The following is a 25286-nucleotide window of genomic DNA, read 5'->3' on the forward strand; positions in this document are numbered from 1 at the left end:
CTGGTTAGAGGACCTGGTGCTGGATTTTTTAAAAAATATTTGTTTCATTTTAATTTATATGTATTGGTGTAGGGGTGTCACATCTTGGAGTTACAGACAGTTGTGAGCTGCCATGTGGGTGCTGGGAATTGAACCCGGGTCCTTTGGAAGAGCAGGCAGTGCTCTTAACCATTGAGCCATCTCTCCAGCACCGTGGCACTGGATTTTACTTTTATTCTTTACTCTCTTCATGCGTTCCAAACTTTTCTGTCCCCAAAATTGTGCTATTATATTTACTTGTTTATTTAACCCTCTAAGGTTGGTTCTTGGAATATTTCTGAGGCTGGTCTCAACCCTTGGGCTCAAATCCTCCTGTCTCAATTTCCCAGGTCGTTAGGACTGCAGGCATATGATATTATCTCTGTTTGTTTTTCGAGATAGGGTCTCACATTAGCCCAGGTTAACCTGCAACTCATAGTATAGTCCCTGGGTGGCCCTTGACCTCATAGTAATCTTCCTGTCTCAGCCTCCTGAATGCTGGAATTTTAGGCTTGAGGCACCATACCCATTTTTTAATTACTCTTAAATATAGAAAATGTGCATTTGGGAGGCAGAGGCAGATGGATCTCTGTGAGTTCGAGGCCAACCTAGTCTACAAAGAGAGTCCAAACTAACCAGGGCTACAAAGAGAAACCCTGTCTCGAAAGAAAGAAAGAAAGAAAGAAAGAAAGAAAGAAAGAAAGAAAGAAAGAAAGAGAGAAAAGGCCAGGCATGGTAGCACACCACAGCTATAATCTTATCACGTGGAAGGCAGAGGCAGAAGGATAGATTCAAGGCCCATACCTATTGGGTTACAGCCAAGCAGGACTGCACTGTGAGTACTGGCAGGCCAGATGGACCACATGCCCAGAGAAGGCCATGCGCCCACCCACGCCCCTGCTCGTGTTACCTGCTCTGGGAGCTGCTGCCCTGCCTGACCAGCTAGTGTGGTTAGCTCCATGTTCACTGTCTCTGGGGCCTTGGCAGCCATGTCACTGGCTGTGTGTGGTGGAGAATGGCAGGCAGGAACCCTGAGCTGTGGCACCTCAGCTCTCTACGTTCACCTTTTCATGTGGGCAGAAGCAGCCAGAGCCACTTTGCTTAGTCTGGACTCTGAGCTTCTGTTGTGATTTGAGACAGGATCTCACTGTGTAGTCCATGCTGGTCTTGAACCTCCAACGGTCCTGTAGCCTTAGCCTCCTGAGCACTGGGATCCCACGTATGAGACACCAAAGTAGTGGGGATGTATGTATTTTTTAAATAATGGATTTCTTTGAAAATGCGAGCCTTTAAATAAGGGGAAATGTGGGGGCCACAGAGTGGAGAAAAGACCGGAACCAGCTACTGGGGCAGGCTCCAGCAATGTTGGAGACCACTGCCTAGTCTCTGGAGGGAGCAAGATACCTTCATCTCCAGAGAGTAAATGCTTGCCCACCCCTCACCTATGGGACCTCATGTCCTGCTCCACCCTGGGCTCACTCTGAAGCCCTTTAGCCACAGATCTCAGTGGACACTGCTGACCCATGGAAATGGGGCCGGGGGGGTGTGGGGGGTAGGAGGACGCCTGGAAGAAAGGTCCAGAGGCCTGGGACAGAAAGAACAGAATGCTGGATACGAGCAGTGGAGACAGCATGGTGCACAGGCTGGAGACACCCAGAATAGCACACTAAGGAAATCTGGTTTACCCCAGTCAGAAGTTCTGAGGTTTAGAATTTTGAGGTTCATCGTAAATCTGACTACTTTCCAGACTCTGGGTTGATAATGATTATTTTGTTAAATAAGCACATTAAAAAATCAAACCAAGGGGCCAGGTGTGGTGGTGCATGTGTTTAATCCCAGCACTCAGGAGGCACAGGCAGGTAGATCACTGTGAGTTCAAGGCCAGCCTGGTCTACAAAGCAAGTTCAAGACAGCTAAGGCTACACAGAGAAACCCTGTCTCAGAAACAAAACAAAACAAAACAAAACAAAAAATCAAATCAGGGGGCTGGAGTGATGGCTCAGAGGTTAAGAGCACTGTCTGCTTTCCCAAAGGTCCAGAGTTCAACTCCCAGCAACCATACGGTGGCTCATAACTATCTATAATGAGATCTGGTGTCCCTTTCTGGTGTGCAGGCATACATGCAAGCAAGACACTGTTAAAAAAAAAAAAAAGTCAAACCAAGCCGGGCTGGGTGGTGCACACCTGTAACCCCAGCACTTGGAGAGGCAGAGGCAGGCAAACCTCCATGGGCTCGAGGACAGCCTGGTCTACAAAGAGAGTTCCAGGACAGCCAGGGCTATTACACAGAGAAACCCTGTCTTGGGGGAAAAAAGTCAAACCAAAACCAACCCACAAATCAACATTATGTACAACTTACCCTACCATCATTTCATAAATGGGCATTCAACACCCAAAGGGCTAGGACACAAAATTCAGTCAATTACTCCACCAAAAATGCCAGCTAGTATCCTTCAACATACATGTGACACCTGCATTGCCCCTGCTCTCCTTTGTCCTCCGACAAGTGGAAACTCCCTTGTTGAATGGGGCTGGGAACTCAGAGCGACAGGACACAGTGGAGAACTGTATCTGTCTGTGTGTCCCTGATGTGTCATTCTCTGGGGTACAGAAACTCTACTATGGTCAGGTGGGCTGGGAAACACTGACACCTTCCTTCCTGACTCTCTCCTTTCCTTTTCACACAGTCTTATATAGCTGAGGCTGGATCTGAACTCATGATCCTCACGCCTCAGCCGCCTGACCACCGGGCTCACAACCTAAACCATCAATCCTTTAAAGAGATTTATTACTCATGCATATTTTTTTCCTGTAGGAAGGACCTGAATATGCAAACAATCTGTGAGAACTGGACCCCAACACTCAGTGTTCCCTTGACCAGCCCAACCTTGGAATTGCTTGAGTGCCTGCCCCAGTGTGAGGAGCTCCTCTGTGGACTGCGGGAGCCATGCAGAGCGTCACTCATGATTAGTAGTTTAGAGGTGAATAAAGCAGGGTTACAAAGCGCCCCAATCTCAAGGAGGCCCCAGCAAGTGTTGGTAGGTGGCACGCCCACCCACCAGGTAGGGCCCTGGTACCTCCAGGTCGGAGTTGACGGAGGAGACTTCCGACGAGCTGCTGCAAGACACGCGGGCCTGGATGACCTGAATGGGAGGGTAAGAGGGAGGCTCCTCCAAGGAGGCATCTCCAGTGCTTGTCTGTCCGTCCCCTGGGAGCCTAGTGGCACTACAGCCTGCCTGCAGGGAGTGAAGGAAAGGGTGGGCAGGGATGCTTGGTTTACTTCACTTTTCAGTGTTCCAAAGGCACAAACAAGTGTGGTGCAGTGTCCCTTGGACCCTGTTCCTCAGCATCCAGAGGTGGCCAGGATTCGGGTTCCCTTGTGTCTTTCTAGACGGTCCAGATGGACACACTCGTGAGTCCCCTACTTCCACAAACAGTAGCACACTCTCTTATTATTTTATTTTCACTTAGTAGCACGCCTCAAACACAGCATGATAAGCTATGGTATGGGGCGGGCGCATTGTTAAGAGTAGAATTATAGGGACTGGAGAGATGGCTCAGAGGTTAAGAGCACTGGCTGCTTTTCCAGAGGTCCTGAGTTCAATTCCCAGCAACCACATGGTGGCTCACAGGCATCTATAATGAGATCTGGTGCCCTCTTCTGGCCTGCAGGTGTACATGGACTCACTTTGCAGACCAGGCTGGCCTCAAACTCACAGAGATCTGCCTGCCTCTGCCTCCCGAGTGCTGGAATTAAAGGCGTGGGCCACCATGCCCAGCCATCAGAGAAATCTTAATTAAAAACTACATTGAAATTATCTCTCACCCCAGTCAGAATGGCAGTCATTAAAAAAACAAACAACAGGTCTGGGGAGATGGCTCAGTAGCTAAGGACACTTGTTGTTCCTCTGGAGGACCTGAATTCGGATCCAAGCACCCATATCATGGGGCTCACAACTGCTTGCAACTCCACTGTCCTCTTCTAGCATGCACACACACACACACACACACACACACACACACACACACACACACACACCAGGAAGTCAGTATGGAGGAGTCTCACAGAACTAAAGACAGATCTAGGCCGGGTGGTAGTGGCACGTGCCTTTAATCCCAGCACTCGAGAGGCAGAGGCAGGAGGACGTATGTGAGTTCGAGGCCAGCCTGGTCTACAAAGCAAGTCCAGGACAGCCAAGGATACACAGAGAAACCCTGTCTCAAAAAAAGAAAAAAAAAAAAAAAAAAAAAAAAAAAGGCAGATCTAGCATGAGCTAAAGCACTCCTGGGTGTGCTCCTGAGAAGTGTAAACTCGTCACAGACACACCCACACACCAGTGTTTACTGCAGCACCATGCACTGTCGTTGAGCTGTGAAACCAACCAGGTGCCCAATACGGACAGGTAAATAAAGACAATGCAGCTTAAATGCACAGCGAAATTGGCATAAAGAAAAACACGGTCCGGGTCACTTGCAGGAAAATAGAGTCAACCTCAGATAGTTACATTAAGAGAATTAAAGTCAGTCGCAGAAAAGTAAATTATTAATGCTTTCTCTCACACTCCTTGATTTTATACAGTTATGTGTGTATATATGACATGAACATAGAAATAAAACTGTCCCATAGAAATAACACTGTCTAAGAAAACAAAGTAGACTCAAAGGAAGGAGAAGGCAGAAAGAAAAGGGCCAGGGAGCAGAGGGTGATGGGATGGCTAACATTGACGGTCAACTTGACAGGACCTAGCACTACCTAGGAAACAGCTCTCTGGGCAGGCATGTGAAAAGTAGGTCAGTTTAGTGGGAAGATCCACCCTGACAGTGGACAGTGCCACCCCTGAGGTGGTCCTGAACTGCCTGGAACAGAGGGAGAGGGCAGAGCACAAGCACCCATCTCTCCCGCTTCCTGGATGTGGACACAGCATGACCAGTGGCTTCAAACTCCCCATCATGATGGACTGTGTCCTCAGATTGTCAGACAAAATAAACCCTGTCTCCCTGAAGCTGTTTTGTCTCAGCAATGCATCAAGTACTAATACATGGGGTGGGGAACATACCATATAGAACATACATACAGCGTACATACAGTGTACACATAGTATACACTGGTATGAAAATATCTTTAGGTAATAAGGTACCATCTATGATGAATAGATCCAATGAAAAACATTTAAATAAGTAAAAACTAAAATCTTTTTACTGTTGTCTTTCAAGACAGGGTTTCTCTGTGTAGCCCTGGCTGTCTTAGAACTCTCTCTCTCCCTTTCTCTCTCTCTCTCTCTCTCTCTCTCTCTCTCTGTCTCTGTCTGTCTGTCTCTCTCTCCCTTTCTCTCTCTCTCTGTCTCTGTCTGTCTGTCTGTCTGTCTGTCTGTCTGTCTCTCTCTCTCTCTCTCTCTCTCTCTCTCTCTCTCTGTGTGTGTGTGTGTGTGTGTGTGTGTAGACCAGACTGGCCTCAAATTCAGAGACCTATTCACCTCTGCCTCCTGAGTCCTGGGACTAAAGCTGTGCACTCCCACAGCCTGGCAAGATTTAAATCTTAAAAAGAGGCTGGCAGTATACATTTCTGTATCGTAACTCAATTTGTAGAGGAAACTTTAGTTTGTTTGTTTTTTTCTGCCAGGTAAGCTACTTCCAGCTGCTGTTCCCTGAGACTCTTACTGCTGTAAGAAGGCATCCCTTAGCTGCAGAGACGGCGCAGTGGTTTATAGCACTGACTGCTCTTCCAGAGGTCCAGAGTTCAAATCCTGACAACCACATGGTGGCTCACAACCATCTATAATGAGATCTAGTGCCCTCTTCTGGCCTGCAGGTGTACATGTAGATAGAGCATTCATATTCATAAAATCTATCTATCTATCTATCTATCTATCTATCTATCTATCTATAGCCAGGTGTGGTGGTGGACACCTTTAATGCCAGCACTTGGGAGGCAGAGGTGCTTGGGTCTCTGTGAGTTCAAGGCCAGCCTGGTCTACAAAGCAAAGTTCCAGGACAGCCAAGGCTATACAGAGAAACCCTGTCTCGAAAAAACCAAAAGAAGAAGAAGCAGAAGGAGGAGGAGGATGAAGAGGAGGAGGAGAAGAAGAAGAAGATGATCATCAACAACTCTGAGTTGTCACACTTCCTCTTCCCTCTCCCTCCTAACTTGCCCCCTGATCCCACAAGCCCTAGGCATTCCCCCCCCCTAACCGCCCGGCAGCCTGCAACCATCTGGCGACTTCCTGACTACTCGGACCACATGTGAACACCCATGCAGAGGTAACTCAAAGGTTTCCTTCTTTCTTTCCTATCAGTTTGATCCACAGTCCTCACCTTGGTAACTAAGAGAGCAGAGAAAACAATGTTCCCTCTTATGGACCCCTCTCCCCTGCAACTCTGGAGAACTCTAAGTGGATCCCAAGAGCTGAAGCACCACCTCCTCCAGGAAGCCTGCCAGGCTGTCTTCTCGGCACCCGGAGGCACTCACCTGCTGCACAGGCTCAATGGTCAGCTCCATGTAGCGACTGATGGCTGTCATTGTCCTCAGGGGCTTGCAGTGTGACAGGCTGGTGAGAGGTACCCAGTCTGAGTTCTTTGAAATGGAAACCAAGAGGAAAGAAGGAGAAATTTTTAAAGCCAGGAGGAGGCACTTTGCAAACGGAAGGTCTGATCTTATTAAAAAGAACCCTTAAGCCAGACGTGATGGCCCACACCTTTAATCCTGAACTCAGGAGGCAGAGGCAGGTGGATCCCTGTGAGTTCAAGGCCAGCCTGGTCTACAATGTGAGTCCAGGACAGCCAAGGATACACAGAGAAACCCTGTCTCAAAAACCAGAAAACAGAAAAGTTGGACACACCTACGAGGACCATGGAAGATACCCAAAGGCTTCTCAGTGCCTGCTCAGAGTCACACAGTAAGACACCCCCACGCCCCCTGCACCTCAGAAAAAGCAGTGTCCCAAAGGCCTTCATGTGCTCAGAATGTTGGAGCCACGCCAGCAGACCTGGGGTAAAGTCTGACTTGGGTGAGAGCGTGGGAAAAGCTTGCTAGAAGCCACCCTTGGTTTTACAGAAGGGAAATCTGGTCCAGGGGCTGCATTTTGAGGATGTCTGCCGTCAGCTGATGTGTCCAGTCCACAGCGTGCCAGCCGGGCACAGCCAACAATAACTATGAACAAAGCCTAACACAGGACTGTTACCTTACTTAAAACATTGGTAAGTAAGGTTTTGTTTTGGTTTTTTTTTTTTAATTGTTTGATTTTCAAGTGTGAACTCTGTGGATGCTGGACACACCTACAAGGATCATGACAGACACCCAAAGGCTTCTCACTGCCTGCCCAGAGTCCCACCAGACCTCTGTACCTCGAGCTCCCCAGTGAGGCACAATTTTACCCTAGTTGCTGGCTAGAGTGAAGTAAATAAGCCCCACCCCATCCGGGGGGCTTTCCTGTAAACTCAGATCCAAGGCCCTAAACAATCCATTCCGGTCCCTTCTATTTTATCAGCTCAGGCTACATTGTTGATCCTAGAATGTTCTGGGGAGCAATCTTACTTTTTCTTGTTCACTGACTGCCTCTTTCCCCCCTTTCCCGGTCCTTTCAGCAAAGGACTCCCAGCCTCCTTTCATGTGCGCCCTCTCTGAGAGGGGCCTGAAGTGCGGAAGGGCCCAGGAGCAGGGGACACCATTGTAGGAATGTCTTTTGAGGACGACAGATTGCCTCAGTTAGAGACAGTTCTGAGGGGGCTGGAGAGATGGCTCAGAGGTTAAGAGCACTGGCAGCTTGTCTAAAGTGTTCTGAGCAGGTTGTGATGCCTCACGCTTTTAATCCCAGCACTCGGGAGGCAGAGGCAGGTGGATCGCTGTAAGTTCAAGGCCAGCCTGCTCTACAAAGCGGGTCCAGGATAGCCAAGGCTAACACAGAGAGACCCTGTCTCAAAAACAAAAACAAAACAAAATTAGAGTCAGTTCTGGTTAGTCATAGAAGTCACCAATTTGGATCAAGCAAGTAAGACAAGAAGCTGGGGTGCACTGCAGAGACAGCATTTGTCTGGTGGGCCCCAGGCCCAGGATTCCATCCCCTGCCCTGAAAAACTAAGGATACACTTGTCTCCGCCATATTGACTCTCACTAGAGGTGGTCACAGCTGGGTAAGTGTCGGGTGTGTTCACAAGCAGCACTTCCTCAGCTGAGCGCTTAGCAAGACCAGCCTCCAAGTAGTGAGAGCTACACTGCAGTGGCCTCAGACACAAACGGGGCCTCATGACCTGGGACAATTTTCCAGACACAGGGTCACACAGATGTGCAAAGGCAGGAATGGACATTCAGCCTGCTGATGGCTCTGGAGCTGTCAGGGGGTGGTGAGGATGGCAAAGAAAAGCAGAAAAGCGGAAGAGCACCTTTATGAACTGAGAGTGGAAAGCCCGCATTGTTTTAAAAGTAAGACACTCAGCCATGCCAGGTGGCACTCGCCTTTAATCCCAGCACTTGGGAGGCAGAAGTAGGCAGATCGCTGTGAGTTCAAGGCCAGCCTGGTCAACAGAGGGAATCCAGGGGAGCCAAGGCCACATAGAGAGACCCTATTTTGAAAAAGCAAAACAAAACAAAACTAAATGACAAAAACAAACAAACAAAAAAAAAACTAAAAGAATTCTTGGAGCTGGAAAAATGGAGGATCTCAGTGTATTTGGGATCACGTGAGCTTTGGAGAAAACAAAAGTGTTTAAGAGACCAAGTATGGAAAGATTTCCAGAAGTCTCTGTCCCCAGTACTTCCTGCCTCTGCACCCAGCCAGCGAACCAACCAGAGAGACCTTGTCCTCAGTGCTGGCCTCCAGGTTTTCTTCTTCCTTCTCTGCACAGGTCAAAAGGGCTTGTGTGTCGGCGCTCTCTCTGGCTTCCGCAGCGAATCCGAAGGCCCGTCTCATCCTGCTCTTTATCACACAGGACAGAAAGATGATCTGAAATGTGGAAGTTAAGGTATATGGAAGTGGAAGTGGAGCGTTTCGGCCTCCAGGTGGCGCTCTTCGCACCTCTGCCTTGGGAGCTGTGCCAGATGCGGTGCTATGCCCCTGTCATCCCAGAACTTCCAAGGCCAGCCTTAGCTACGTACTGAGAACTTGTCTCAATACACCGAGCGGTGGTGGCGCATGCCTTTAATCCCAGCACTTGGGAGACAGAGGCAGAGGCAGGCAGATTGCTGTGAGTTTGAGGCCAGCCTGGTCTACAAAGCAAGTTCAAGACAGCCAAGACTACACAGAGAAACCCTGTCTCAAAAACAAACAAACAAAAAAAGGAGTACCCTGCTTTGATTTCAGGCTTCTGGGTCATTTATAGCCACCCTCCCACCACCACCATGGCATTCAGAAGCTGTCATCACCTCCAACAGCCTTCTCCCTCCTCCCACCCCCAGTCATCAGCTTAGTTTTATTTGCCCTTGAAACCCTAGTGCAAGGTCACCCAGTGACAGCACATCAGGCCTCTGGGGCCCCAGGAGCCAAGTAGGCATCACTGTCAGCTCTAGTCTCCACACTGAAGAGAATAGATGGGAGGGCAGAGTGAGCCTGTGTGACAGGCCGGCCTGCAGAGCCCTCTCAGAAAACCGAGAGAACGGCCTGGCAGGAAAGGAGAAACAGGCTCCTTCACCGGGAGGGCAGGCTCCATTGGGAGATGTCTAGTAGGGTACAGAATTGGCCATTTGACCCTTGACTCCCCCACCCCCGAGGCTCAGAGCCTTCCCACTTGCTTGCTATTTCAGAGAGTTGGTTTTGAACTGGCAAAGTAACACACCTTAGATCCCTGCCATGGTGCCTGAATGTCCCAGGTTTCAAACCGCCGGCCTGCTGCGCCAGCATGCTACCCGGAAAGACCAAAGAAGGGCATGGCAGGTGGGAGGTAGGATAGAGCCCTGGCTGCCCCCAATCTAGTGCCGCCCATCCGCCCCTCCCCCGACAGTCACTGGGCCTGGGCGGATACAGCGAGGTCCAGCGCAGCCCGGCCCAGTGAAATGAGGAACCAGGGTGTGGCCTGGAGGAGGTATTCAGGCTGCCGGTCATGGGCCACAATAGCGGAAGCGTAGAGGAGGCCAGCCAGAGCTGACAGGAACCGAGTCCACAGGTGGATGTAGGAGAGTGACTTCCCTCGACACTGTGCAGAGAGAGAAGGGGCTGGGTAGGAAGACACTGGATCTTTTGGGGCATATGGTAAGCCCTCTCTAAGTGGCCACTTACAAAGGACGTCCCTCCTGCTAGGCGTCTAGCTACAACTTTTGCCTGGCAAACTCCTCAGAGCTGGCTTAATCTTAACACTGGAAACCTTTTCTTACTGTCCCACCCTATGGAGCAGGGGCTCCCTCCTGGACCTCATCACACCTGACACGTCCCTCCGACATGGAGAGATGAGAGACTTTACACATTCAGAATGCTCCTGCGAGGCCAACCAGTGGTCCTCCCATTCCAAAGCCCACCTCCTGACAGTGGGTGGGAACTGGCGAATGCCAGCTGGGGAAGATGAGGGAGACAGAGTTAAAAGGAGCCACTGTCCTTTCAGCTCAGAGGTTAAGAGCACTGCCAGCTCTTCCAAAGGTCCCGAGTTCAATTCCCAGCAACCACATGGTGGATCACAACCATCTACAATGAAATCTGGTGCCCTCTGCTGGCCTGCAGGTGTACATGCAGGCAGAACACTGTATACATAATAAATAAATCTTTAAAAAAAAGTCACTGTCCAGCTTTTCGCTATGGACCACACCAGAGAGATCAAGGGAACAAGAAATGACATTCTGGAAACTGTGAAGCCAAGGGGACACTTTGAGAGAACGAACAATGGAGACACTGGCCTACAAAAAGGAACATATGCATTATTTATATAAGTAGCCTCTGTAGATGTAAGGTCACTTCAGGGCCAGTGAGATGGCTCAGGCGGGTAAAGACACCTGCTGTTGACAACTCTACCCCTGGGACCCACATGGTAGGAAGAAAGAAGCAAGGGGCTGGAGAGGTGGCTCAGCAGTTAAGAACACTGTCTATTCTTCCAGAAGTACAGAGTTCAATTCCCAGCAACCACATGATGGCACTCATATAATAAATAAATAATTTTTTTTTTATAAAAGAAAAGAAAATGAAAGAAAAAAGCAACCCCTGGAAGCTGCCCCTTGATCATAACACTGGAGATGTGGTACATATGTTCTGTGTGTCCAACCCGCCAATTAATAAACATTTTAAAGTCACTTTATATATACACATTTATATATGCATACACAAGGGGATTACTAAACTAAACAATATATATTTAAGTTTACATATATGCAAGTATAAAACATGTCTAATCTCTTCTTTTCAATCTGTTTGCTAAGTTTCGGTATTTAGAAATATTAGGTGTTGGCTAAGGAATGGAACAAAATTCAGGAGAAAAGTGTATTTTGGCTGATTTTCTCTCATTTTTGTTTTAACTCCCCAAAGAATGCTCAGATGGGCTGGGGATTGTAGCTCAGTGGTAGCAATTGATTGCCTAGTACTTGTGAGGCCCCGCCCCGAGTCAAATGCTCAGCCTGGCACAAACAAAAACCTGTCAGGCATGCCACAGATGCCCTGGATCTCAGCCAGCTTTATTCCTGGCCATTGCTCTGGCTACCATCTGCTGAAGGCCAGAGAACAGAGAGACCCAGTGAAGCACCTCACTGCAGAGTTCCTGGATGTGAGGGTGGGTCTGGTCCCCGGCCCCAGAGCTTCAGAGTGATGATGCCCTGTTGCATGGTCCCCACAGCACACGGGAAGCTTCTCAGTGCCCTAGAGGACCTGTGAGTTCCCCAGCCTGACCACCCTGCTGCAGGCCCCCGGGGAACTAGAACAGGCAGTCAGGGTACTGTCCTTGTTCCCCGGATGGTCTCCTTGCCACGCGATGCCCCATCCCCATCCCGGAGACTCACCCACAGGCTGCTGCAGCCAGACCAGGGAACTCTGTCTCCTCCATTAGTCTGGAGACAGGACTCCAGGATGACAGGGCCTCATAGCACAGTCGCCTGCCTCCCTGATCCTGCACTTCTGGACCTGCTACTAAAGCCGGGTGCTCCTGGGAAAGTGGGTCTCCTCAGGCTAACTGACAGGCCCATTTCACTTTCCGGTGTCAGGGCTGGTGTGGGTCCTGTCACTGAGGCAGGAGCACACTACAGCACTCTTCTCCGGAGAAAACCCACCAGGGCAGTTTCTACACCGATCCCAAAGCTCACTCGGACACTGTCTATGGTGGCTTTTCTGTGGTCTCTCATATAAACATAGCCCTCCTTCCTTAGCTTCTGCCTTCTCTGGTGCCACCCGCCTTTCTGAGCCACTACGAAAGACCTCTAGCTAGTTTCTGTAGTGTAGTGGTTGTCACGTTCACCTCACTATGAAAGACTTCCTGTAGCCTGGTCCTATTATGGCTTCTGCTTTTACTCCCTCCAGCCACAGGGGCCTTCTCTCCTGTTTCCCAGCCCAAACACTTGTGCCACTATTCGGAAAGCAAAGAAACCCCCCATTGCACTATCTGTGTCTTCCACAGGACTGAGAGCTCCCCAGGGACAAGCCCTATTTGGCCTCAACAGGCCTGGCCGGTAAGTCTTCCCTCAGCCCAGACATTTGGAAATACCTGCTAATGTTGTGCCCCTCCAACCCCCAGCCCCACCCCCATCCCGTGACCTTTTCCTGGTCTTTTCCTTGGTTATAGGAAGCAGGGAGAAACATCCCAGCCTTCCTGGAAGGTTCCTGTAGGTCTCAGGACTCCATGGTCCTACAGACACACACACACACACACACACACACACACACACACACACACACACACACACACACACACACACACACACACACACACACACGGAGAGAGACACACCCCTCATTGCTGTCATACACTGTCTCCTCAGAAAAATGTAAGCACACATGTGCCCCACACTGGGACATCACACCTCCAGGATCTCCCGATGCCCCAAGATGCCCCACCCCATCCCAGTCTCACAATATTGGAGAACGGAGGGATCCGGGATGCCCAGGAGCCGAAGGCAGCAATGCCACCCAGCAGGTAGCCGAAGACTTCCGGGTTTTCCTGCAAGGAGCAACAGACCTGATACAATTTCTTCTACTTTTAGAAGGTTCCTTCATGTGTGGGTATGAACCCTCACCTTCTCCCAGGGCACCGAGTACATCCACCCCAGATCTTCATATATTCATACCTGCAGAAGGTCTCCCAGCAGCCTCCGCTGTGGCCCTCGGACTGGAGCCGAAGCCTTAGGGACAGAAGCCCAGATTGCCCAGCCGGGACCCAGGCTCAGCGGCAGAGCCAGGGCAAACACGTTGGCTCTGAGATGCCGTCTCCTCCTCTCCCTGCTGTTCCTGCCTGCAGGAAACACCAGACCCCCATGATGCTCCAGGAAGGAGCTGGCGCTGTCCAGCTTCTACTCTGCTCTCATGTCTTGACCCTCTCAAAATCCCTGGGGTCAAGTCCCTGCCTCCCACCCACAGTGGCTGCTGCTCATCTTCCTGGAAGGACTTTTGAAAAAAAATGCTAATATGCAGACAGTAGGTCCTCTCTTAGACTCACACTCATCAATGATTGTGTTCCAGCCATTTCTGTCACCAGCCCAGATAAATGACTGTCAAGCCATCTGCTCTGTAAGCAGGAGAGACAGCAACAAGAGAGGATATCCTTGCAGGTTTCCTTGGAACACAGGACACACATTCTTTTGAGCACTAAAACAAACAAGCCAGGTGTGGTGGTACGCCCCTTTAATCCCAGCACTTGGGAGGCAGAGGCAGGCAAATCTCTGAGTTCGAGGCCAGCCTAGTCTACAGAGTGAGTTCCGGGACAGCCAAGGCTACACAGAGAGACCCTGTCTTGAAAAAACCAAAACAACAAAACAAAACAAAAAAACCTACTTCTGTTCTGAGCTACATGAGCTGGGTTGAGGGCATGTTACAGGACCCATCCTGCTTTTGGGCAAGAGTCTAAAAACCTACTCTCTTCTCAGGAACCCCAAGTGCTGCATACTCAGCCCTTCCCGGGCTCTCCAGCCCTGCTCTTGCAGAGGTCACTCCCGTCTGTTTCTGCCACTCATTTCCGGAAATTATGTAGCTGGGCTTGGTTACCCAGACTTGCACACCGTCCCCTGAAGCTCCTGGACTTGGCTGATTCTTGTCTGCTTGCCTGTGCCACCCGGCCTGTTGTCATGTGCTTTCCTATCTCTGAAGTTTATCTCTCCCTGTGAGTCTATCTCCCAAGTGCCAGCTATGGTAACTATTTAGGGCTCCATCTTCCTCATGCGGCTGAGTGCAGGGACCTCATTCTTTTGTCTTTGTCTAGCAGGATGTGGCTCAGGATTAGGCACCGAGCGCATGGATGGATGAAACAACAAAGGTGAGATCCTTGGCATTAACTCATTTGTGTATTAACTCATCTGCTCCTGAAGCCGTCCTATGATATGGGGGGTGGGGTGGGGAGGGGGGGTCCTGTCATCATTCAGGGATGGCCGCAGATGCACACTCACCAGACTTCGGCTTGGATTTGGATCCACAGACAGGGAAGAGAACGGACATAAAGTTCACGAAGTCAACAGCTGCTAGGTAGGCCCCTGTGAACACCTGGAAGAAAGAGGAAACAGGACCACTAGGCTGCCTGCCTTTATCTCTGCCTGGGTGGCCAGAAAGGCAAAATCACAAGTTCCTTGCAGCCAGGCTAAAAAAAAAAAAAAAAAAAAAATCTTTGAGATATGTATTTAGAGTTAGAAATCTTTATTTGAGCCGGGCGTGGTGGCGCATGCCTTTAATCCCAGCACTCGGGAGGCAGAAGCAGGCGGATCGCTGTGAGTTCGAGGCCAGCCTGGTCTACAAAGTGAGTCCAGGATGGCCAAGGCTACACAGAGAAACCCTGTCTCAAAAAATAAAAAAAAAAAAAAAAAAAAAAAAGAAAGAAATCTTTATTTGAAGGCCTACTCTTTGGGGAAACTATAAACTGCTTTTCCATGCACCAAATCCCACATCACCCTCTGCTGCGCTTGCCAAGTCTCAGCTCTGCAAACAGGAGCGATAAGGCCTATTTGTTGAGCATCTACTGTGAGCTGATAGTACTGTGAAGTGATAGTACAGCAGGGAGTCCCTGTCCTTCCGATTCCTCATGAGAGTAATTCACTGTAGTGGCTTGCATGAGAGCGGCCTCCCATAGGCTCTTATGTTTGAACACTTGGTGGAACTGTTTGGGAAGGATTAGGAGGCGTGGCCTTGCTGGAGGAAGGTGTGTCACTGGGCATGGGTCTTTGTGTTTCAAAAGACCTGATGCCCTCCCCAGTGTCCCTCTCTGCCTCCTACTTGCTGATCAAGAGGCGAGCTCTCAGCTGTTTCTGCCACCACGCCTTTGCTCCGCCATCATGAACTCTCACCCTCTAAAAACATAAGCCTAATTAATAATGGTTTCTTCTATATGTTGCCTTGCCCGCGGTGTTTTGTCACAGTAATAGAAAATTAAGATTTGTTTATTTTATGTATTGCATATGAGTGCTTTATCTGCAGAAGAGGGCACCAGATCTCATTATAGATGGTTGTGAGTCACCATGTGGTTGCTGGGAATTGAACTCAGGACCTCTGGAAGAGCAGGCGGCACTCTTAACCACTGAGCCATCTCTCCAGCCCAAAAATTAACCAAGAAAAAACAGAGCAGGAGAAGGGAGCTTGGAGCATGTGTGGAGGAGATGGGTTACAATTGCAAACAGGGGAGGGCATACTTTATTTTATTTTTTATGTGTGTGCGCATGCCACATGTGTATGGGTGCCCTCGGAGGAGCTGTGGGATCCCCTGGAGCTGGTGTTGTCTGACTAGGAACCAAGCTCTCAGCCTCTGGAGGAGCAGTGTGTACTCTTACCCACTGGAACATCTCTGCAGGCCCGGGTAGGCTGGCTGCAGAAGACGAGTTTGAACAAATGCTTGAAGGAGGCGATAGTGAGCCACGTGGGCATTGAGAGAAGGAGTGCCCGAGAAGGCAGGAATAGACAAGGTACAGGCTGAGGGAGGAGAGAGGCTTCCCTGACTGCAGCGGACAACAGAAGGCATGCTCGCTCGCTCTGGACGTACCTGGATCGTGAGCTGTCTGGCCAGAATCGCGCCCACGGTGTCACACAGACTGGTCAGGAGGCAGAAGGCGGCGCACAGTGGGGACTGGTTCCGGCCACATTTCTTTGTGCATCTCAGGTAGAGAATCCTGAGGTGACAGGGGGTTGGACAGAACACAGGGGTGGTGAGCGTGAGGCTAGGCCAGAGGAGACACCTAGAAAAGGCAGCTGTGATCTCTGTTCTATCAAGCATAGTCCCTCCCAGGTGGAGCACACATTTCTGGGTTTAGTTTACAAGTGAGAAAGAAAAGACCAGAATAGCCACAAGGCGCAGCCGGGAACTGGCCCTCAAGTGACATCGTCCTCTTCTACAAGAGGAGGAGAGCAGCTGGCTAGATTCTTACAAGCCTCAGCACGCTTTGAAACACCTGTAATCCTAGCACTTGGGGAGGGGAGACAGGAAGTACATAGTAGGTCCTATCTTTAAGAAAAGATAGGGGCTCTTTTCTTTTCGCTCTCCCAAATCAGGCTGGGACAATGTAACGCCCCCTTCCCTCCCTTACCAGCAGCTGCTGGGCTTTATTTTTCAGAGCGGGAGACGGTTCTAAAGTCAGCCTAGCACCGCTGCTAACTATAGCGGTAATTGCCTGGATTTAAGAGGCGATCTGTTTCTCTGAAATCAGAGTGAAATCCATCTACTCCATCTGTGCAGGGGGCGGCAGCCTCCTCCAGCTGAGCAATTTGAGCACATTCATAGCACATGGAAAACAAAACTGGCGGACAGCACCGTGCTCTGGGCCCTCTCTCCCTTGGTCTCCAAAATGCTGAGTTTTTCCTCTCTATAAACTCTCGCCCCACCTTCGCACACTTGGGTCATACAGAGGGCAGGGCGGACTTGAGAGGCCAGAGCCTCTGTGGCAATATTGCCAATGCCATCTCCACCACACTGAGTTTTAGACAACTCCCTACTGTTTTTGTTTTTTTGTTTTGTTTTTCTAGACAAGGTTTCTCTGTGTAGCCTTGGCTGTCCTGGACTCACTTTGTAGACCAGGCTGGTTTCGAACTTCACAGTGATCCGCCTGCCTCTGCCTCCCAAGTGCTGGGATTAAAGGCATGAGCCACTACCGCCCTGCCTCCCTACGGGTTTTTAAAAAGCTCGCTTTATTTATTTATGTATTTATTTATTATGCATACAGTGCTCTGCCTGCGTGCATACCTGCAGGCCAGAAGAGGGCACCAGTTCACATTATAGATGGTTGTGAGCCACCCTGTGGTTGCTGGGAATTGAACTCAAGACCTCTGGAAGAGCAGCCAGTGCTCTTAACCTTTGAGCTATCTCTCCAGCCCTCCTTGCTGGTTTTTTTTTTTTTTTTTTTTTTTTTTTAAATAGAGAAATGGGCTGGATGAAGCAGCTTTGGCTTCACTCACTCAGACAGACAAGGTGGTGGTCACTCCGTAAGATTAGGCTCTAAGCATCAGCCCCAAGGATCCCAGGTATGGAAGGAAGGCTGTTACCCACCACCTATAAACATTTCCGGGTCTTCCAGCCCCAAGCCTGAAGCTCAGAGTGCTCCTCAATCCCAGGACTCAGGAGGCAGAGGCAGCTGGATCACTGTGAGTTCGAGGCCAGCCTGGTCTACAAAATGAGTCCAGGACAGCTAAGGCTACACAGAGAAACCCTGTCTCAAAAAACAAAACAACAACAACAACAACAACAACAACAAAAAACCCCAAAAAACAAAAGCCCCAATGCAGGGTCAGGAGTGAAGAGATTTGGACCCCAATTAGCAACACTTTATTTCAACCTTTGCATCTGAGAGAGGAGGAACTGCAGCTTGGGGCGACGATATAAGCGGGTGGCAGGCCTCTGGCTTCGCACCAGCGGCTTTGTCCCATGCCCTGCTGCTCTCTCAGACATGTCCTCCAAGCCCTCAGATGCCAGGACTCCCGGACTAACCTCAACCTAGCCCCCACTCCACACCATGGAAGATCCATTCTCTGCAGACAGACACAGAGAGAGAGGTTCAGGGGTGATGGAGTCCCGAGAACAGAGGGACATGTCTCTCTCAGGCAGGGTGAAAGGCAGATGCCTTGCTCTCAAGCCTGGGCATCCAAGCATCCTCAGGGCATCATTTAACCTCTGTAAGCCTTGGTCCAGGGGCAAGCGTGCCTACAGTGTTGGCAGCACAGAGTTGGCTGAGGAACAAAGGAGACAGTGCCACCACAAGGGCGATGACGCATGCAGAACCCTCTTACTTGGCACTCTCTAACTCGGGCTTAATCCTTGAAGCCTGTCTGTGTGACAGGACAGGCAGGATTATGACCCCACTCAGTGAGCAGGCTCCTCATTTGAAAATGGCAACAGAACCTCCCTTAGGGAGTGGGCCAGGCAGGGACCAAGGGCATGAAGAAACGCAACCCACAGTGTCTTTACTGGACTCCGGTTCCTAGGCAGTGGGCCCTGCACACTCTCTGAACCGCGCTTTGGAAAGTCTGGGAGGGTTGTTCACGGAACATTAAGCTGAGCCAGATGCTGTCGTGGGGATAAAGGGATGTTGCACCCTTTCTCCTGCCTGGGTACACTTGGGTGGCACCACCCTGGAAACTGCCTCTGGATTTCTGTGTATGGGCACAGGGTGGCTGAAGACCTGGAGGCTTCACTCTTGGAACTCAGGCTATGGGGATTACTTGGTCAAACCACGGCCAGACAGACAAAAGCAAAACTGTACCCAGAATCAGATCACCACCGCCACGCTTTTTCTCAGCTTTGGATAAATTAAAAGTAGAAAGCATCAAGGGACCTGCTAGGCTTCCGAAGGGTGGCTTGGCAGAGCCAGAGAAGTGGTGGTGTTTAATGAGCACGTATTAAGTCCTTTGCCTGCCATGCCTCATTTAATCCTCACATTCATTTTATGAGGCATATCCTCATTCACAGGAGAACCAAAGGCTTACACTTCGCTCCCCTCACATGGGCAGCAAGCAGGAAAAGGCTGACAATAGAGGCCAATCTAAACCGCATCCACTGCACCACCCAGCTTCCTGCTGCCGGCTCACACAGCCCAGCTCTCCGGTGCTCCGAATCCAGAAAGGACTCCACTTGAGTCCACAGAGAAATGTCAGATCCGAACCTGGACTTGAGCTGCCACCTGAACGCCCCCTTTGGGTCCCTTCCCCTTGCTTTCCTAGAGGAGTCCAGGCGTGTGGCGCCCAACCTCCCCCGCGGGTGACCCGCCACCCCTCGCGCGGGTCCCGGCCCCATTACAGCGCGTGGGCGGCGATCCAGCAGCAGGCGGCGCAGATCCACAGGCCGAAGGAGATGCAGACACGGCGGCGGGCGAAGCAGCGGTCCAGGTAGTCCCAGTTCCAGAGAGGGGGTGCAGCGCTAGCCGCCTCCTCCATGGCCTAGCCGAGCCTCCCGGAGACTCCAGGGAAAGTTCCTGGACCGCACGGCTCCCCAGCCTCGCCTATTGTCGGGGTCTGCGGGGGCGCACGCTGCCCCCTAGCGGTGGATCCGCGAGCGGCCGCCGCACAAAGGAGGACCCCGCCAGCGACGGGTCCCTCTGGGTTCCTAAGCCAGACAATACTCTGACGCTGCCAAGCGCTCTTGAGGGAACCCCGAGGCGCGCGGTCCCTGGTTGAAAAGGTGCAACACAGAAAGATGGGGTGAGGGACGGAGAGGGGCATGCTTCGCCTCCTCCTTTCTCTCTGCTAAAGCTGTCAGGGGCACGCCTTGCACCACCCAGTCTCCCTAGATCCAGCCAGGAAGGGGTTAATTTTGGAATGTGCTGCTCCCATCCAGCCAGGGAGCCACACAATTCAGGCAAACGGGTGTTTTTCTGTAAAGCAAACCATTAGAATATTTTCACATTGTCTTTGATTTCAATAAGTTTAAAGTACAGCGTGACTGCGCTTCACTTTTGAGGCAGGGTTTTTGCCACATGGCCCAGGCTAGCCTGGAGCTCACTGTGTAGCCCAGGCTGGCCTCTAACTCAAAGACCTCCTGCCTCAGCCTCCTCAGTGTTGGGATTACGGCAGCGTCCACAGTGATGGCTACTGCCAGGACTAAATGAAAAGTCGCTGTGGTCTGAATGTTCTTGCCGCCTCCAAGTCCGTATATTGAAACTTAATCACAAAGCTAGGCCTGGCTGCGCTCGCCTTGGGAGGCAGAGGCAGGGTGATTTCCAGGTTAGAGGCTAGCCTGGTCTACAGAGCAAGTTCCAGGACAGCCAGGGCTACAAAGAGAAACCCTTTCCTGTGAAGGGGGGGGGGGGCTGGGAGAAAGGAAGGAATCAAGAAAGGAAGGAAGGAAACATAGTTACCAATTTGGTGGGATCACATGACAGTCTTTACAGTGACAAGGTCACGAGCACAGAGGGCACATCAAGGCAGTTAACAGTCATGACCCAGGGAGCAGGCGTTTACCAAACATCATTCTTGTTAGCTGCCTTGATCTTGGACTTCCGTGTGAGAAACAAAATTACAGATTTAATAATCCAAGACTTAAGGGCTAGCCTCGGCTACATCTGTGTCTCACGACACCAATTAGCCAACCAACCAACCAAATACATTTCTGTGTCGCTTCCTTAGGTGCTGGCCTGCAGGTGCTCTTCCCTCAGCTTCTCTGGGAAAGCCAGACATCCTCCATCCGTTGTCTTTCTAAACTGGGACCCCTCCTCGTGTGGCCGTCACACCAGGCACCTTGTGCTCTTGGTTCCGAATCTGTTGCGGTTGGTCTGGTGGTGCTGTGTATTCGGATGCTAACTAGCTAACACTGGCCCCCAAGATCTCCTTGCACTCCAGATGAGTACATTATCACATATTCTCCGATTGGCTAAAATAAAGTTGCTGACAGCCAATTCCTGGGCAGAATGAAAAAAAGTAGGCGGAGCTTCAGTTCCGGGATGGCTCGGGGGTCTCAGGGAGGAACCACCAGGCCAGGAGGAAGAAGTGAGAGCAGGAAGAAGATGGAGAAAGAGGGCGTGGTTTTGATTGAGGGCTGGTTTTGATGCAGCAAGATCCAGCCCAGACAGGACGACATATTGGCATGCAACTTGGGGAATGCGGCTGGGAACTCGCCAGACTAGCTTAAAAATTAATTTAAATCGTACTTGTCCAGTTATTGTACTAAAGCTGTTGGAATAAATCTATAGAAGCCAAGCAGTGGTGGTGCACGCCTTTAATCCCAGCACTTGAGGCAGAGGCAGGCGGACCTCTGTGAGTTCCAGGCCACCCTGGTCTACAAAGTGAGTCTAGGACAGCCAGGGCTACACAAAGACACCTTGTCTTGAAAAAATAAAAAAAAAAAAAAAAACCCAAAAAAACAAAAAAAGAAGAAGAAGAAAAAAAAAGGGGGAGGAGGAAGAAGAGGACAAGAAAGGAGAAGAAGAGAAAGAAAGAAAGAGTGCCAGGAGATGGTGGCGCACACCTTTAGTACCAGCACTTGGGAGGCAGAAGAAGGCAGATCTCTGTGATTTCAAGGTCAGCCTGGTCTACAGAGTAAGTTCCAGGATAGCCAAGTGAAACACTATCTCAAAAAAACTTGGGAGCTGAAGAGATGGCTCAGTGGTTAAGAGCACTGACTGTTCTTCCAGAAGTCCTGAGTTCAATTCCCAGCACCTCATGGTAGCTTACAACCATCTGTAATGTGATCTAATGCTGTCTTCTGGCCTGCAGGTATACATGCAGAGAGAGCACTCACATACATAAAATAAGTCTTTTTTTTTTTTTTTTCCAAAAAAATCCTCAAAAACTTCAAAAAGAGGGTGAAAGTGTTTGCTGCCAAGCCTGAAGACCTGAGTTCAATCCCTGGACCCATCTGATGGAGGGCGAGAACTGACCTCATCTGTTGTCTTCTGAGCTCCACACTTGAATTCGTTACATGAGCGCGCGCGCGCGCGCGCGCGTGCACACACACATGCATACACACACATGTATGCATGTGCGCACACACTCCCAGCTGTCACCACATGACTGTGAACCTTCCCTCATGAACTGGAACTCACCCTCTGCTCCCTGCAGCCCAGACTTGGAGCGGAGAACTGAACCTCACAAATGCTCCCACTTAAAAGTGAGGCGATGGCACCTGCTTTAGTGTTCCTGTGACACTAGAAACCCTGCAGTTTGGGCAGCGACACATGCCAACGGTGGAAGTCAATCTTATTATCCTAAGGAAGCAGACTCAAAGACAGTGAAGAAAGCTGTCAGCTGATGATAGGGAGACCCAAGGCTCAGCTCTTCGGTCCCTTCCCCTCCTACCTCCCTGCCTTGGGCTATCTCTGTTCCTGTCTCCTAAGTGTTTGCCTCTATTTATTTATTTATTTTGATTTTTCAAGACAAGGTTTCTCTGTGTAGCCTTGCCTGTCCTAGACTCGCTTTGTAGACCAGGCTGGCCTCGAACTCACAGCAATCTGCCTGCCTCTTTAATCGCGAGCTCTGGGATTAAAGGCGTGCGCCACCACACTAAGTGTCAAAGTTCCTCTCCAAGCTTCTTCCTCTTCTTCCTCCTCCTCATCTTCTTCTTCCTCGTCTTCTTTTTGCCTGGCTCTCACTATGTAGCTAACCTAGAACTTGATATGTAGATTAGGCTGGCCTTGAGCTCACAGAGTTCTGCCGGTCTCTGCCTCCAGTGTCGTGATTAAAGAGGCTGCACCTTTGCTGTGCCATGGTGGCACACAGCTTTAACCCCAGCACTCCAAAGGCAGAGGCAGTCAGCTCTCTTGAGTTACAGGACAGTCAAGGCCACACAGAGAAATCCTGTCTCAAAAACAAAACAAGCGAACACAGAAAGATGTGCTCCAATGCACCCAAGCTTACTTCTTGCTTGTTTTTGAGCCAAGGTGTTACTATGTACCCCAGGCTGGCCTACAATCCCATATGCATGCACCCTGTAATTAGCAGGGATCTTCCTGCTTCTGCACTGAGTGTAGGTGTGGGCACCTGGCTGGGTGCCCTTCCATGTGGTAGGGCTCAGCGTTGGTTTGTAACTGCTCCTCATCTTTTTGTTGCACAGGCTTTCAGTTTCCTCCTGATTGAACCCGAGCTGGTTGCATTGCCTTGTTTGTCTCATTCAGCTGCGTTACCGACCCCTCTCATTCTTTTAGACACTCGCGTTCAGTTCTCTCCTTGCTAGTTCCAACTTGTGTCTTATTGAACTGGTCAAAAGTCAGACTCTTGCCTTTTCCCTACCAAAGTCCCAGCACTTGGTGTCAGCTAAGGTAAAAACACCATAGTTAGGAAGAACACAGGTCACACATCTCATGCTTTTGGCCTGAGGTCCCAGCAGCACTCCTGGAAAAGGCTCTCTTTGAAACAGGGAGGGGACAGCCTCTTGAGAAACAGCAGAGGTCCTGGGATTTCCAGGGGGAGATGAAACAAGAATGACATCCTGGCCGGGCGTGGTGGCGCACGCCTTTAATCCCAGAGCTCGCAATTAAAGAGGCAGGCAGATTGCTGTGAGTTCGAGGCCAGCCTGGTCTACAAAGCGAGTCCAGGACAGCCAAGGTTACACAGAGAAACCCTGTCTCGAAAAAAACAAACAAACAAACCAAAAAAAAAAAAACCTACAAAAAAACAAAAAAAAGAAAGACAGCCTGCAGCCAGGAGAGGGTCAGGCTGTCCCTCAAGGAGAACACCTCCAATCATTTGTACCAACAGCATTGTAACCCTGTCCCTCCCCGGAAGTTCCTCCCAGAGTCCCAGCCCCCCCCCCCCCCCCTCCCTCGCCCCAGCTTCCTTTTCCAGGCCACTCAGAGTCCTGCAGCAGCCCACAAGGTTAGACCTTGATTTTTGGCCACAGTTCAGACTCTGCTGAAAAGAAAACCTACCGAGATCCCTGAAGTTCTTGTGCTCCTGGGCAGTGGGCCACCTCGTGTCTCCCAGGCATTTCCTGCTGGCAGTGGCAGTGCGGCCTCAGGCATTGTCCTGTGAAGAAGGAAGGGCCTTGCCCGGGGCCTCCAGCCGGAGCTTTCCTTTTGGTGGGGGCTCAGTGCCGTGGCACTCGCTTTCCTGATAGCCTCTCACAAAAGTAAGGCCAGAGAGAGGAAGGGCTGTGGCTTGCAAACAGCCCTCTGCGAACAGTCAGGGCAAACCCAAAACACTCCGCACTAGTCTGTTCCCAGCTTGAGAGAAACCGGCCACTGGAAGCAATACACTTCCAGTGTTTCTACGTTGTCATTTTTCAGAGACAAGGACTTGAATTTGTGATCTTCCTGCCTCGATCTCCCGAGTGCTGGCATTGTAGAGTTGAGCCACTGAAGAACCAGCCTGGCTCCACCTTGGGCTTAAAAGCCATCTTATAGTAGAGGCAAATTAGGCATGTCCCTATTTATGATTAAACCTCTGTTTCTCAAGGTTGGGCTATGCCCTACTCGTAACTTTTACTACAGATTCTTCTGTCCCGTCTGTTCCAGGAAACAGCGATCACGTTTGTTTGTTTGTTTTTGTACGTGTCAGAAAGTTGTTTCTAACCATTTTGCACCCCTTCCGTTGCTTCAAACGGTTATATGACCACCTGTGACTACCTTGCTATACCCACCTTGCAGTCATGTTTTTGTTTCAGGGAAGACTAACTTGTTATGCTTAACGTTCTGCTCCCATAACTCCGTTTTGCCCCTAACTCCACCATTTGGAAACCCCCTACCCCTGAGCTATAAAAAGCCTTGTCTTCCTCACATCCAGTTCTGACCTCTTGAAGCCCGCCTTAGGGGTGAATGAAAACACTTGCTTTAATTAGTTTGGCCATAATGACATGGGTTCATGGTCTTTATCCTCCCATCTTTGAGATTAATACCACTACACTAGGCTTTCTGGTATAATTCTACTTTTAAAGATGGCTCCCGAGTTCGTCAGGCAATTTGCTATATCCTTTTATGTTTTCTCTCTTGTAGTAGGTGTAAACATGTTTTCGTTTTGATCCCCAATGTGGGAGGTGAAACAGATTCGTGTGAGGGCATGTAATGCTTTTCCCCTAGAGAGGGAACTGCCTCATGCTGGGGCATGGTCTTTGCCGGTTGCATCCTTTATGGACTGTGGGAGAGTATAAATAGTCCAAACAACAAAGATCAATTCTTTTTGCATAACTTCACATCGCTTGGCTGTTCATTGCGTCACTTTGAGACACTATTAGAATTATTCTGGCCTGCAGGTATACATGTATACATAATAATAAATAAATAAATCTTAAGAAAAGAAAACACAGCCGGGCGGCAGTGGCGCACGCCTTTA

General features: G+C 50.1%; 1 protein-coding gene across 1 annotated transcript in view; it reads right to left on the bottom strand.

The window, feature by feature from the left end:
- Positions 1-19621, bottom strand: part of Tmem44 (transmembrane protein 44) — a 32804-nt gene extending 13183 nt beyond the window's left edge. The window contains exons 1-9 of the mRNA XM_051150820.1: positions 19327-19621; positions 16087-16213; positions 14510-14603; positions 13199-13362; positions 12985-13071; positions 9970-10140; positions 8808-8954; positions 6485-6589; positions 3096-3254 (exon numbers count right to left, since the gene is read on the bottom strand). Coding sequence (XP_051006777.1) covers positions 3096-3254; positions 6485-6589; positions 8808-8954; positions 9970-10140; positions 12985-13071; positions 13199-13362; positions 14510-14603; positions 16087-16213; positions 19327-19463 — 1191 coding nt within the window. The 5' untranslated portion in view covers positions 19464-19621. The remainder of the gene's footprint in view (positions 1-3095; positions 3255-6484; positions 6590-8807; positions 8955-9969; positions 10141-12984; positions 13072-13198; positions 13363-14509; positions 14604-16086; positions 16214-19326) is intronic.
- Positions 19622-25286: the final 5665 nt, after the last annotated feature.

Source organism: Acomys russatus, chromosome 8 (genome assembly GCF_903995435.1).
Source record: "Acomys russatus chromosome 8, mAcoRus1.1, whole genome shotgun sequence".
NCBI lineage: Eukaryota > Metazoa > Chordata > Mammalia > Rodentia > Muridae > Acomys > Acomys russatus.